General features: G+C 34.3%; 2 protein-coding genes across 2 annotated transcripts; one reads left to right on the forward strand and one right to left on the reverse strand.

Moving 5' to 3' along the window:
- Nucleotides 1-769: 769 nt before the first annotated feature.
- LOC122600039 (protein OS-9 homolog) lies at nt 770-7,601 on the forward strand. The gene is made up of 8 exons (XM_043772683.1): nt 770-933; nt 2,838-2,911; nt 3,266-3,469; nt 5,176-5,247; nt 5,343-5,458; nt 5,892-5,958; nt 6,052-6,158; nt 7,146-7,601. Exons 1-8 carry the CDS (start codon nt 837-839, stop codon nt 7,312-7,314), a joined length of 906 nt encoding a protein of 301 aa, XP_043628618.1. The 5' UTR covers nt 770-836; the 3' UTR covers nt 7,315-7,601.
- Nucleotides 7,602-8,336: 735 nt separating this feature from the next.
- On the reverse strand, nt 8,337-10,872 carry LOC122600038 (calcium uptake protein, mitochondrial-like). The gene is made up of 6 exons (XM_043772682.1): nt 10,399-10,872; nt 9,774-9,997; nt 9,600-9,683; nt 9,301-9,514; nt 8,738-9,034; nt 8,337-8,653 (listed from the first exon to the last, which is right to left on the reverse strand). Exons 1-6 carry the CDS (start codon nt 10,807-10,809, stop codon nt 8,435-8,437), a joined length of 1,449 nt encoding a protein of 482 aa, XP_043628617.1. The 5' UTR covers nt 10,810-10,872; the 3' UTR covers nt 8,337-8,434.
- Nucleotides 10,873-16,214: the final 5,342 nt, after the last annotated feature.

Here is a 16,214-nt window from a genome sequence, read left to right on the forward strand (position 1 = left end):
TAATCTAGTTGTTATTACATACAACATTTTTTTATTCGTGTTTTCTATTCAAATATATGATCAAAAAAGTTAATATCAAAATCTCTTCCGATACGTATCGCTAAAACCAACAAATATAACCAGTAGCGGAGCCAAAAAATCATTCTGGGTCATCGAACAATTTTCAGGATACTAACATGCTTAAAATTTAACTACATCAGTTTGTGCCTGCCAATTACCTATAAAATTAAATAAGTACATGCTAAGAAAAAATAGTTTTATAGACATTGTGGGATTCCCATGACCACCTTTGGTCACTACATAACGGCTTCAGTGAATATAACCACGTACGTATACGTATCATACATTGTAAATAGGCCAATAGGGTATCAGATTTTCCTTTAAATCGTGAAACAATAAAATCATCAACATTATTCTCATTTCATGCTCGGATTAGAGCTACTAATACCATGCTTAAAAAATGGAAAAGACAAGAAAATTAAAATGAACAACACATATTAAGCTGAAAGTACGTAATATTATTTTGCTGAACTAAATTTAACAGTATAGACTTATTATAGACAGGAAAAAAGTGAAGCCCATATGGAAACCCAAACATATGCCAAAATTGATATTCATTCAAGCCCATAACAAAACCCAAATAACTTCGCCACTTCATCGTTTTATAACCACGTGGCACTTTCTAAATGGAATAGATGATATATTTTCTAAACTTACATTTCACCCCCTCTGATACTAACTTGTTGACCCTCACACCCCCCATCGATCAAAGTAACAAAAATATAAAAACTTGGAATAAAAACACAAACACAGTTTGGTTGTAGGTGATAATAGATATGGGTTGTAAAAATATGATGTGCGTTTTTGTTATATTGATCACTTTGTTCAAATACGACGTCGTTGCAGCAGACCAGATCTTCCCAACTCATTCAGGTATTTTTACCACAAATTCGTTTCTGGGTATTGTTTATTTTTATTAGATTTGTAATCTTTTGTCATAATTTTGATTCTTTTTCATCTGGGCAATTGTTAAATTGTGTGCATTGAGGTTAATGTTAAGACTTTGGATGTTATGTTGACTTTTTGATATAATATGTTTGACTTTATTCATATTGAAATAGTTGGGGTTTATTTATTTAGGTAAATGAAGTGATTGAAGGGTGTTTAGTTGGTAAATGTTTACATGTAATTTGGTTTATCTTAATGGTTAAACGGGTAGGATTTTCGTGTTCAGGCTACCTGGGGAAAGTCGAGCGTTATGTATGTGGCCTAACTGGCATTTCCGTGGCGACCTTTTCCCTCGACAACCAAGACTAGTGAGGTTCGAATCTAGGTTTAGGATGCCGTACCACTAGGCCAATTTTCTCGATTTTGACAGACCAATGTGTTGTTAAACACTTATATAATGATAATTAGTTATACACTATGTTAGTTTTATGGACTTCTAATGCATCAAAATGTAGTTTTTAAGTGTTCTCACCGTGTTCTTATTTTAAGTCTGTTCTTATTTGATTGTCCCCCTATATATATATATATATATATATACCAATAAACTAAAACAGGATTGATATGTTCTTGAAACGACACATGTCGCAGTCCTTGATCGACATGTGTCCTTTTAATTTATTTATTTTGTTAAATTATCTTTTTTAGTTGTATAAAAATTCAATTTTCTTATAAGACTTATTACTAAACTCTAACTCTTGGCTAATTAATACAAAAGATATTATATCCTTACTTGATTGTTCGTTTTCTCATTAATAAATTGTCTCTTTTTCTTTTTCAATTCTTCAACTTCTATTACTTATATTAGCTCTAATAAATTATTAACACGGAGACTTCAAAATGTGAGTTTACAATCCAAAATTATAAGGCTATTTGCCATCATCCACTATGCTTATACGTTCCGATTTTGATGTGGTTCTAAAAATCGAAGGTAAATTCAAAATTCTAACTAAACATATATTGTATTTATCATTTTATTTTCGCTCATCGATTTATTTTAACCACAATTTATTTCATACTCACGAATCATGTATGAGGCATATTCGAATTTCTTTATGATACAATTTATATAGATACCGTACATCGTACGGGTATTAGGACTAGTATATACATATATATATATATCAAGTGTGGTGACAAGTGAAATTTGTATATTCAAAAGACAAAGATACAGCATGTACAGCAGTTCTTTTTTGCATTGTTTTATACGAGTGATATTCAGATATATGACCAAAAGAAGTTATATATTGAGGAGTCATACTGTAAAGAGAAGGTAAATTATGTAAAGGAGTCCTCGTCGCATCCATATATTGCCTGACGAATTACCGGGCTAGGAGTGCATAACTTTGTTGAGGGCTAATAAATTTTGCCATCTCTTGGCATGACTTAGTATTGCTGTTTGTACCATTGTTTAATGGCTCATCAAATGTATGATTTCGTAGTGCCTATCGTCTTAGCCTGTTAGACACCTAATTATGATTAATATTGTTTTCAGCAACAAAACTGACAAGTTGTTGGTAATAGCACAAGGCCTTAAGGGCTTTTCCTTATGGCTCTTCAGTGTATTCATTTTGTGGGACCAACAGTATGGAGCATTGATCCATTAATAGAATGGAGACTTGAGTATGGAGGAAAATGTTATGACTAAATGGGAAAATAGCTATATATGGTTGACTATATCCGAGTTCCAAGTGTGTATGGAAAATCAATGGTTCAACTAGTTTTTCTATTATTTTTATGGATACTAGTATTTTGTAGTTTATGATTGATGATTTTGTTGAAAAAATAACGTGATGTAAACTTCAAATGTCTGTAAATCTTTGATTTTTCAGGTGGCTTAAGTCGCAGCTCTCGAGAACCAAAATACGATATTGAGTTTCACACAGAAGATTCACCATTCCTTCCTGTAAGTGAGTAGCATAATAAACTTTACAGTTTGGTATAGGTGGCAATTTAGCCTTGTTACATAAGTTGCCAGAGGTGCTTCCAAATGCTTAAAGGCTTAACGCTTCTCAAAACATATAAAAACAATATATACATAATACTTGCTCAGTACACGCCGTTAAAAAAAATTGCTTAGTAGTTTTGAACCAACTTTCAAACATTGGACTATAATGTCATCGGGATGGGTCAACCTGATCTTTTTTAGGAGTAACATGTTTTGTCCTAAACATATTATGATCTATTACAATACCTGCTAGCCCACCCAATTTATCACCTCTACAGTCTGGTATTTATGTGAGACGTTTGTGTATTGTAGGACGATGATCAAGAATCTGTGGCCATGCCAAAGAAGAACGGAGAAAAATTTCTTTGTTACTTGCCTAAGGTGGAGAAATCAAAGAGTGACAAGCCAACCATACGTCAAAACACATCCAGTTTGATTTTGGAAACTGAAAAACGCTTCAAGTTGAAGACACCAGATGAACTACTTGAAGCACTTAAAGACGAATGCTTTATAAGGGTTAGGACTTTAACCAAACTCAGTGATTACCTGGCCTAGTGCTTCTTTATCTTTCATTTTAAGTAGAGGTAGCTATTAAAAAAATCAATGCCTCAAATCTCCTTTTTTAAATTTTTTTTTTTTTTGAAAATTGACTTTTATTAACATAAACACCACCTCACCAAAACAGTGGGGTGGTACATCCACAACATATGTACAGCAGATTACATTACATGAGATTAAAATTCGACCAGTCTTCCCATTTAATCTGGCCGTTTCTCAATCTAGCTTTATACCATAAGAATCCTAATGTTTTAATTTCCTGGAACACTTTTTCTTCATTAATCTTTGCCTTCTCAAAGATTTTCTCGTTTCTAGCCTTCTATATACACCAACAAGCCACGAACATAATCCCTTTAAAAGCCTTCTTAGCCACTCCCTTTAAAAGATTAGTAATATCCGAAGTGGAGAATAGATATATAGGAGATACCTTGCACCATGTACTGATTCTCTGCCAAATGCCAATCGCTAGCTCACATGAACACATTATATGCATAGTCACATAAAACGCGGTACGCTTCGGTACGGGTACGCGGTTCGGGTACGTAATTCGCTAGGTGTGACGAATTCGGTACGGAGGGGGTAGGCTCATTTCGGTACAAGGCGGTATGAAGTTGTACAGTGTACCATGTATTCGGTACGATGTACCAAAAACATAAGTAAACAAAACTTATAAATTTCATAAGATATAGATAAAATAACATGATAAAATCCAACAAAATAACAAAATAACCATAAAGTTTCTATTCTACTCGTTTCCTTTTTCCTTTGTCATTGAAGATAATTGATAGTGAATGGAGAAATTGTAGTAGAAGATTAGAAGTTGGTGTCTTGGTGATATAAAACTCCGTTAAGGTTAGTATATATAGAAGAAACATATACATGTAAATTTAATTTTGTAATTAATATTAAATAAATTATTTTGTTAACAAGATAGTATTAATTACAAAATATATTGGGAACTTAGAAGATACTCTCTTTTTGCCGCTCAAATAAGTCCTGGAATCTTACTTTGGTAGTTGGGAAGTCAAACGGTAATGGTACGCGTACCAGTACATTTGAGTCGTTTATATTTTCGATTTGATTCGACGTACCAATGGGAATGGATCGCGTTTATTTCACTTTTTGGTTCGTCGTACCCCACCCGATTCGGTTCACCGTACCACACTACCACTAGCGATCGGATCGCTGGTGACTTCCGTTTCGGTACACTTCGTACCAATACGAGATACGCGGGTCTATGAGCGTTTTATGTGACTATGATTATATGCTCTGCAGATTCGTCCCAAGTCTCGCAGATCCCACAAGCCTTCGAGTCCAGAACACAATTTCTCTCGTAAAGTGCCTCAAATCTCCTAGTTAGTTATATTAATCTCATAGATTCTTAGTAAAAAATATATATTCCAAATTATATTTGAGACACCGAGGACATAGAAAAAATATGGTAAATTTCGACAGAAAGTTTTTCGGTCTTTTGGGTTAACAACCACTTTTTGCCTGTACATAAAGCTACCCACTTTTACCTGTTACACAAACCCTCCATCCCTTCCATTTTGCCACCTTTGAAGTAAGGTGCTCAATGTTTTCATTTTTGGATCACATCTGTATGTTACTTGTAGAAAATTGGGAATTGAATGCAGACTTATCTTGGTAAATATTTATTGCAGCAAGAAGGATGGTGGACATATGAAATTTGTTATCAAAAGAAGTTGCGTCAAGTTCATCTGGAGGATGGTAAGGTATAAATCAAGATGTATTAGTTTTCTTATACACCTACATCTTTTTTATTGAGAAGTAACTGAAGTAGCTTTACTACCCTGCCAACCCTTTTCAGGTTGTTCAAGAATTTGTATTGGGTGAATATGATGCCGAAGCTACAGCTGCTTACAACCGTAACGAATCTAACATTTCAACTTTGAAAGATCCTCGTTCGAAAGATGCATCACAAAGGTACTGGCATGTCAAATCACATCTGTTCCATATATTTTATAGCAAAAAGGCTAGGTAGAAAATGGGTCAAAAGAAGTTGGGTCGATAGTGACCCACTAACGCATTGTTAATTGTATAATTGAGCGATATATTAAACATAATTACAAATGATCTGGTTTTCTTTAATATCCTTAGGGTGACTTTGACCTGTTGCCTGTTTGAGTTGTTGCATATCTATCTAAGATTCTAACGTGTATCCATTTGAACAATTGCTTATACCTTGGGTCTTAGCTAAAGGTTGTTAGCTTTGCCAACATAACTTATCCTCAGTCAAAATATATATAACAATTTAACAACAGGCCTCACATAAATACGTTGAAATTGCCACTTACACAGAAGCAGGGTTTTTGTGATTATTTATCTTATTAATTCTTTAGTTATATGGTTAATGCAGGTATCATGCTCATCAATACACAAATGGAACCATGTGTGATCTTACAAATGAGCCTCGAGAAACTGAGGTATGATGGACGCAAAATAACGTTACTCTGTTTCGTACAAAGTACAACCATCGTTTTATCCTGATTATTGCTTGTAATTTTTGCAATTTGTAGGTGAGATTTGTTTGTTCTGAACCTAGAGCTATGATTAGTTCTATCACCGAGTTATCAACTTGTAAATATGCACTCACAATTCAGTGCCCAATGCTTTGCAAACACCCGTAAGTGCCCCTCATTCTGTTTTCATTTCTGCACTAATTTTTTCTCACTAAATCAACTAACAACCTATTGACGTTGTCATATCCCTCAACAATTAGTCTGTAAATGTTTTTATAAATGGAAGCGAGGAAAACGGTGACTTTCTATGGTGATCAGATAAACAGCTCACTGAGTGTTTGGTGAATGCTAATTATTTTAAGGAGTATTATATGTTAATCCTACCTGTAAAGATATGGAGTAATTTCAATAAGTATAAAAGGAGAACAGGAGGCTAGACGTAAATCAATAGAAACAAGACGAGCATCATATAAAAAAGTTGAATTGTAATTAGAATTAAGGTTCGATCCCATGGATGATATAGAAGGGATTGTCTATAATGATAGACAAATTAAAGATTTAATAATGATTCTCATATTTGATTTTTTCAATCTTACAATAACCAAAATAGCCTATCTTGTGAAAAAAAGATGAAACAGTTTATGAGATGTGAGTCAAAATATCGTAAAAAAGTTAAAGCAAATGACACAATTGGTATAGCTCTCCATTTTAATAATCAGATTTGTTTTAACTGATATTTAGATACTCTGGAGTATAACATCTTTATCCAAACATTAGAATCTGTTTATAAGATTTCCAATTTCATGACTTGAATCGTAACACTGCCTAAGTAATGAGCCCCTTTTGCATAATTCAAATGGGAAAATAAAAATGGTCCTAACACTCTCCAAGTTGTGAGCTCCTTCTATAAAATACAAGGTGGGAAAATCATAGTGGTCTGTGGTCCTACAAATTTGAGAGCCAAATATGGAGAAAATCGTATAAATGAGTGGATGGAACCCTGAAGAATGATAAAAAGATAAGGGTTTTGGTAACCTTGCTACTAACAAAGCATAGTGTTTCTCAATCTATACCAAAAATTGTAATCCCTAATACTCATAATAAGCTAAAGTGCCCCCTTCCCTCCTGATGGGTAATATTTGTCTTTGCAGGTTGTTCCAAGAAGAAAGACCAGTTTGGTATACAATCAACTGCAATCCACTCTCGAAAGATTACAAACAACCAAATGCAGAGGATGACACTCTGGATCGTAGGATTGCAATGATAACTAATAAGGAATCGTCATCGTCCAGGCCGGTTTCAGAAGAATATGCAACATAAAGATGTATGCACGTTGAATCCCAATTTTCACATCAAATTAGCAAACAGAAAAATGTGGTGGTTTCCTGATAGTTTTGATCATTTATTAGTACTTATGGTACAGTTTTTTCTGACTATATAGTAAAGTCCGTGGAAGTTGACGCAAACACAACTCATGCTGTGTGATTATAGGTTAATGTTATTGCACCCTGTTGTTTTATTATCAAGAAAAGCGGATAGATATTGTAGTTGTATTTATATAGCATGTAGTTTAAACAGCTGGATAATATGGTGCGAACTTTTCGTTTTGTCTGTTCTTGGTTCGGCTTATTTATGTTCGATTTCCTAATCTTGTTTTTTAGGATAATTAGGTATAGTCTTAATATACCTTAACTACAAATTTTAGCTCAGAATACTTGAGTAAAGCTTCATTACTCATTAATTGGAGAATATGATACACATGTATCCAGTGGAGTATATATACAATTGATATGGTAGCTTTAAAATACTTTTGATATAACTGTCTAATAACAAACTCAGACAACCTATACATATACGCAGTTGTATCTATTTAATTTATATTTATATTGCATTGCAGTTTAGCATGCTCTGGTGATAGAAAAAGTATTCTAGATAGTAAACCCGTGAAACTGTTATACAGTGTACAAGATCTGTAAGGTTAGCACACATCCCATGGTCTGTATGTATATTCGACATTTCGACTTTGGCTTCCTGACTTATATATGCATTGAGTCATTGAGACGCTCATAAATTACAATCGAAATTTGTAGGATATGATTTTTACCACACATACAAACACTTCAAATACAATTGGATAGTCATTGAGACAACTCAAGAGTGTGAGATCTGAACTGAAATGTTGTAATATTGGGGGTTTTTATATCGCAAGATTTCAGTTCAGATCTCACACTCTGGAGTTGTCTAATCTAGCAAATGACTTTTGCACGCCGGTTTATATTGATTATTGAAGTTGTAGTGTGGAAACCTATGAAACTTGATGCGTGAAATTTGTTACAACCAAATTGTGACTGAAGCAAGGTTAACAAAGTTTTATCTAAATATCACTTTATGTACATAGAGTTGATCATGTTCGTGCTATACATTTCATTTCTGAAGAGAACTAAAAAAGAATCCTTGACGTAGAACAATTGCTTCTCGAGCATTGCAACCAGCATGAGATTAAGCCAACAAGCCCTGCCTCCCTTGGCTGTAGTTTATCCTCCTCTCGCCTCTGCAAGACTCTTAAAAACTCATCTGAGCTTAACCTTCCATCCCGATTCACATCAAATAAGTAATATATTATATCAATCACATTGTCATTTAAAGCAATTCCGCAAACCTACCACCAGGCAAATAAGTCTGTTATTATCTGAGTATGAACAACCGATCCTTAACAAATGTAAAAAGCTGTTCTACTACTAACCTGCTCGGTTGCTCTTTGGAAATCCTTCTTTGTAAGGAGCCCGTTCACTTTTCCGTAACTAAAGATGGCAAGAGATAGAGGTCTGAGTTGCGTTCTTAACTCTGCAAACTTCATGAAATCATCTAATGTTATGCGGATGCTCTTGAGACTTGGTTCATCATTTAGTTCTTCAACTCGGTCAAGAAACTTGTTAATATGTCCCATATCAGCAGATGCTACCATTGATAATGCAAAGTCTTTTGCAGATATCGTCCCTTTTGACTTGTAGTCGTAATGAGCAAATTCAAGAGACAAAATCTGGTGATGAAGATCAAATGATAGAATGAATGCTTTATTTTATCACTAACCAATTTAACCTAATATCCAACCCGCCCCACCAAAACTGTCCATTTGCCATCGGGAAGTGATAAATCTACCACAACCTTTAGCCATCCACAACAATGATTGCTTTATACAGTTGTACACTGTGCAGTATAATGTGTACATTTGTTGTGAATGGCAAAAAAATGTTGTAGATATATCACTTCCCTTTGCCATCTTAAACAATGCGAGAGATTACAGACCTCATTATGCAAATCTTTCAAGAACTGAACGAATTTCCCATAAGCTAGGCGTGATTTTCCATCTTTACCAAAGAAATACTCAAGAAGGCCACCGTTCTCGACAGTCCTTGAAACTTTTAGCCCGTTACGCAGCCCATCCCTATGTCGTACTCCTTGTCTATGTTGAGCTCGCATCAATTCCATTACTTTCTTGAATTCCTCCTTGTCGATTTCTCTATACATAGTTTCAAATAAGATCACACTTATAATAGCACAGAATGATAGAAATAACCTTTATATGAAATAGAAGGAAAACTAACCCATCATTATCTAGATCAAACATCTTAAAAGCTACGCAGAAGCTTGATTCGGGAATACTTAGGAGCGTAACAAAAAATATATATCTGTTACAACAAATGCAAACAAATTTAGCCTCTCAAAACCCATTACACTTCAAAAGTTTCATAGCTGAGTTAATTATGCATATGACTTACTCGGCAAAAGAAATAAGCCCATCGTTATTAGTATCGAAAAGCATGAAGAATTCTGAAGGAGGACAATGTAACTCACTAGGCCCCAACTCTCCTTTCAAGCTGCCCTCTCGAACACGAGAAGCTTCAGAAGGAGGAAACACTGGCACCACGGCTCTCATTAAATCGGCAGGAGTCATATATGGCTCACCCTCAGGAGATCGGTAAGATGCAAAATACTCAAACACCTATAGATAGTTGAAATCTGATAATACCTTTCACTAAAACTGGTATTTAGTAGGCTTTGGCTACCCAACGTTGTCTGTAGTTCACAGGCGTTTGGGGGTGCTGTTTGCCATTGGGTACCCCAGGTATCCAGGCATTAATCTTTGTTGAATGTTCAAAAAAAAAAGTATCGTGTGATTTAACAAAAACGCAAATAAAATACTAAATAATTTTCAGCTTATGAAACTACAAATTTTTTCATTTTTGTTTTCCGGGCCTCATTTTTCATAAACAGATAATATTTGCAGATGGTCTCCAAAAATTTAAAAATGGCCATTTTGGTCATGATAATATCACAACGTGTGATATTTTAAAAACGTAATCTCAAACACCTCGTATGCATAGTAAATATATTCGTACATACCTTCTCCGGTGGACTTTGAGTTCTTATCCTCTTTTCGTACTTGAAGAAAACTTTTCTTCTATACGTATCTGGAAGTATATACGTCGGCTTCTTCTCAGACTCTGTAGACTTATCAGATTCCAAGTACGCATACACAAAATGTGAGTTTGTCAAAGATTTATAATTAAAATAACAAAGTCCTAAACTCAATCCAACTACAACAATTCCAGATTTTAACGATTCAATTAGGGAATCAACCCTCTTGTAACGTTCGTTATTAGACACCGACCCAATGCTCAATGGCTGGTTGCCAGATTTCGTTGCGATTAAACGAGTGCTGTGGTCATGCCCGTAGATTATTCGTGACACAATAGCTGGATGGGTGGTCAAATTAAACAGTTTTTTTCTTATGAATGCAGAGGAAAAATGCATAGTAACGTAAATTTTTGGCTCTCAGTTTTTGGATGAAAAAATTAACGTAAAAAAGGATAATGTTTTTAGTAGTATACGAATTGTGAGGTAACGAATGGTTGGTCTGGATAAATTTGAGCGGGAAAAACGGTAATTTGTTAAATGTGGTTGGTAATTCTGTTTCTTAGATAAGATGGGCCAAATTATGAAGACATTTTCGTTTATACTTGAGAAAAACTAAAACATGTGGGAAATTTTGTTCAAAAACGATGTTCAAGTCGACAAAAGTCACACATAATGGTGTGGGCCAGTAGTCGGGTGAAAAATGAACCATTTAGCGGATCAAAATAGACTTTTTGTAGGTATAGATGACATTTTATTGTAGACAAAAATTAAATGATTATACGTTTCTAAAACTTTATGTAATGAATATTTATTATCGACGGATGAAATAGTTGCTGTTTTTTTGAATATATATAGGTTATACTTTTATTATTATTACGTTTCATATTTGCATTTAAGGTTTTATATGTTGAACCATTTGTTTTTTTGTGTTTTGAACTTGTTAATGCTTAAACCATTACGATATAAAAATTGATCTGTTGGGTTTTCAGTCTAAACGTTTCAAACTTATATACAAATGGAACTAACAAACAGACTTATGGCCTATGGGTTATCCATCTTCATATCTAAATAAATGCTGATATAAATGTGATATACGATTTTACATACTTTTACATACTGTATATGTGTTATACTTCTTTTTTTTCTTTTTTTGTTTGTAAAGTGAGTTTCGATTCAGACGTGTTGTAGGCAATTTTAAGCAGAGATTTTCTGAGTCTCCAACTCCCTCCTTATGGAAAATTCATTTGAGATGAGAACCCCAAAACTCGAACTTGAGACCTTGGTTAAACTCACCCCGGACCCACATAGTGGATTTAGATTATACCCCTGGCCACTGGGGTTTAAGCCAATGGTTTATATGTGTTACACTTACCGTTGAGACATTCCACACAGGCCAAAATATATATCACTACTAGATGAATGCGTAAGTTTAAAAAATAGATAGGATTGATATTTAATAGACTTGAGGCTTCGAGCTGAAGACAGTGGTTCTTCTTTGAATAATCACGTTTACTAATAAAATTGAAGTTTGATATATATAAAGACAATATCCTTAAATTCAAATTTGTTGTTAAATAAGATGATTAAAGTTTCTACTACCTTAAATTTATTGAAAATATATTATGGTTTCTTAACTTTGGTTAGTAATTTTATTTTCTAAGTCGGCATAATGTGCGTAAACAACCTAGTTAGATAATAAGTACCATTATAAAATTCACTAATCGTGGACCCCGGAAGTAAGTTTTCCTATGGTTATGAGTTTGAGCCTCGACTAGCACAATTTTTGAGTTTTTAATCTCAAGGTGTTTCTCAAAAAGAGGGGGTTGTGTTATGGGACTCTAGACTAAGTGTTTACTCCCGATTTCCAGCAAATATCTGGAGCGTTGACCCATACCTTACAAAAAAAAAAAAAAAAAAAAAAAAAAAAAAAAGAAGAAGAAGATAATAAGTACCAATCCATTTGGTTGGTGGTCCATTAGTAAAGTCTTTGACCTTGAGTAAATCAACCAGAGTTCAAATTTCACTTCTTACATTTGTAGGAGTGGATTATTATGGGGGGTTTCGAGAATCCAGGGTTTCATCCCAGGCATGCATGTGTAACACCCCAAATATTTTAAGGTAAAAGAAATTAACCCCTTTTCATAGTTTTGACATTAAATTAATTTCATAGTATTTTATTTTTGGATATGAGATTAATTTAGTTGGAACTTTAACGGATAACGGGTAAAATACCCACACATTTTGGAAGTGGGTCGTGGCACCCATAGAGAGTGCCAGCCACATACATTTTCCTTACTCATATTTCCACTAAACTCTTCTTCATTTCCTCATGCAATTCCATCCCTTTCTTTCAAATCAAAAGCTTAATTCTCTCTAATTCAAAAAAGGAAATCATTATACTAAACATCACCATTATATAATCTTCATTCAAGAAATTGAAAAGCTACGGTTTGTGGGTTTTGAGTGGTGGTGGCCGAAAATTTCAAAGAAGAGGGGGAAAGGAGGATTTTCAATTTAAGTCTTGAATTAGCTTATTGAATCTTGTGGTATTGAATTCCCTTAAATTAGTTTTTTATCTTTCTTTTGAAATTAGGGTTCATGGATGAACCAAATTGGGGGTTTTTGCTAGAATATGAATTATGATTAATTCATCCCCAATTTCCTTAGTTAACCTAGTTGTCATTGAGTTATACGATGTGTTTGATTTTGAAATAGATGAGTTCAATGTGATAAATTGAGTTTGTAAGAAAAGATGAATTTGTTAGTTATTGAAATGTGGATGAAAATGGTAGGATTGATGTTGTTGTTATAGATGAAAGTAACTCAATGACAAATGGGTTAGGTTTTGGTTTTAGAAAGACTAGTGATTGAGTATGACTATGTTGAGCTAGTCAAGTTGTGAATGTAAGCTTATGCACTTTTATGACATGATTATAGGTTGAAGCTTGCTTGTGCTTTTCGTTTTAGCGTTGTTGTCCTTTTTGCGGAGGAGGTGAGTATATTTGCATACCTTTATGTATAAGTTGGGTCAATTGACCACATCATGTTGAAGCCTTTTGTCCATGGTGGTTTTGACCATTTCATGTTGAAGTTTGTAAATCCATGTGTGGTAATTGATGTGGCATGAGCCCATGTGGGGCATTGTGATTATGAGGCCTAAGAACCTCCGGGGCCTAAGAATCCCGATAGTTGTTATGTTAAGAGGCCTAAGAACCTCCGGGGCCTAAGAATCCCGATAGATATGATTGATATGATTGTTTAGCTTATATGGATCCATATATGTGTTGATAGTATGCAAGGTGAGCATGTAAATGTGGCATGACGGTGTCATAGGTTACATGTGAAAGTCCTTGTACTTTGCCCTCCTTCGTATTCGTAAATGTATGCAAGTATATTCACTAAGCCTTTGCTTATATTTTAGTTGTTTACCCTTTTATAAGTAGTTCAGGAAGAAGGAATTAGTGTTGTTGATCGGAAAGAGTTGATTTGAGCTTGAAGTTGGATTTAGCAAGATTTGAAGGTATTAGGTCATTCTTGGTTGAATGACTAACTTTTGGTTTAGAGGCCTAGAAATCCCCTCCTCATGGTTCTTGGTACAATTTTCTTTGTTGGTCATACTTTTGTTATAATCATGTAAATGAATCAGGTGTAAAGCTTTTAGAAAGGTTGCGAAATGGCATTTTGGACGAAAATGGTGTCAAAATGGGTAAATGACCCATATGATGGTGTTCATGGGATTTGAAACGAGTTGATGATGTAATTATGTTAAAATGTGTCTATGTTGTTGTTGTCAATCTCTGGAATATGTTTTAAGATGCTTGTTTTGGAATTTGAAGGTTACAAGTTTGATCATGTGTTGAAATGGTTTTAGGGTTGCTGAACTATTGCTCACTGCGGCGCAATGGGGGTGGTTTTGCCCACTGCGGCGCAGTGGCAACCCACGGCCAAAAATGGTTTTCTTCCCACTGCGGCGCAGTGGGAGCGTGTTAAACCCACTGTGGCGCAGTGGGGATTTTCCAGTCTCAAGTCCGAGATTTCCCACTGCGGCGCAGTGGGGAGTGCTCAACCCACTGCGGCGCAGTGGGGTAGTTTAGAAGAAAAAAATGAGTCATGTTTTTCGGTTATCGAGTCCAGTCCTTTCAGCATGGTTCGAGCACCGCATACTGCCCAATTGGATGTCACTGTGGTGTTTTGAATACTAACCGCTAACTACTTACTACTAACTCGTTGTTCAATATATATATATATATATACTAGACTTTAACCACATGTATACAATCGATTTTGTTGAAATAACAACTTTAAATTATTTATAAGTATTTTGTTTTGTTTATCTTATTATTTAAAACTATTTAATGTCTATATTAATTATATATTAATTTACATAATATTTTTAGAAATGTAGCAAAATAATTTAAAAAACGCATTTTGTATACTTCTATGGTAGACAATATAAAACTGGCAGTCGACTATTACTTTTTGATGTATGTACTGAAAAAAGTTTACGGATTTTATGTACGCTTCAAATCGAACTTCTTATAAATCTCATTGCGCATTGCGTAGATTCACTTTTAATATAATATAATATTTTTTGCCATGAATGAAATTTTGTTAATCAGTTCTTGATGTAGTTTTTTAAGAGGTAGGTAGGAGTTTTTGTTTTTATAGCTAATCCCAATTTCAAATGTGGATATCAATGTTTAATCACTAATTACCAACACTTGATATTATCACATGTTTTAGCTAGTGTGTTTTAATGATCTGTGTTGGATTAAATATGATTTATATTATAAATATAATGAAAATATGATAATAATATAAGTATACCTGATGATCTAGAGGATTCTGTGAGAGTAAAAATGTTTGCCATTTGATTGTCAGGTTCCCAAAACGAGATGATTGTTTGATGATGAGATTGAAAATTTGGGGAGAGAATTACACACACAAAGATGTGGAAGATTAACGTTAAAAAGGTTGGAAATGACTCTCTATTTATAGAGAGAGCATTTACAACTTTAGCCCCTAGTGTTTGATATGTGCAAAATAAGTCCCCGTAGTTCCATTCATCTAATGGGAAACCTTATAATATGTCTTTAAGAGTAAATACGCCTATCGTATATTTACTAGACATAAGGATTTCAGTATCGTCAATTATCATATCACGAATGATAAACGATTAGTGACGGTCATATTTAACGTGGTTCCAACATTCTCCCACTTGACCAAGCGATCATTTATCTACGAGTATTTAATAAGTCCGGCCGGAATAATACTCATTTTGTTTTAAACTGAAAGCATAGTCAATAAGTACAGTTGTAGAGAAGAACATCAAATCAGGACCCCCACTAGTCAAACTATGATTCAAATTTAAAACTAATTAGTAATGATCAATTGACTAAGACAAATTTTGTTATTATAATGTCCACACACCATTATGCGCGCTAAGTGTAATTAACAGACAAACAAAATCTGAATATATAGAGGAAAATTTATTAAGATAATAATAATAATGACCAATAAGTACAATATGCTATTACATTAAGTCTTAAGTAAGCTCCAACTTCGACATGTGTCCTACGAAAACATTAGGATGAAGACCTTTGGTCATCAGATCCGCTAGCATATCATTTGTACTTATGTACTCAATACAAAGAACATTTTCCTCAACCCGTTCGCGTACAAACAGATACTTTGTATCGAGATATAGCCTAGCGCCAGTTGAACTGATACTGTTCGAGAAAGTTACGGCAGCTGAGTTATCACAGTAAAGCTTCAATGGTCTAGAAATGGAGTTGACAGTT

This window comes from Erigeron canadensis, chromosome 5, assembly GCF_010389155.1.
Source record: "Erigeron canadensis isolate Cc75 chromosome 5, C_canadensis_v1, whole genome shotgun sequence".
NCBI lineage: Eukaryota > Viridiplantae > Streptophyta > Magnoliopsida > Asterales > Asteraceae > Erigeron > Erigeron canadensis.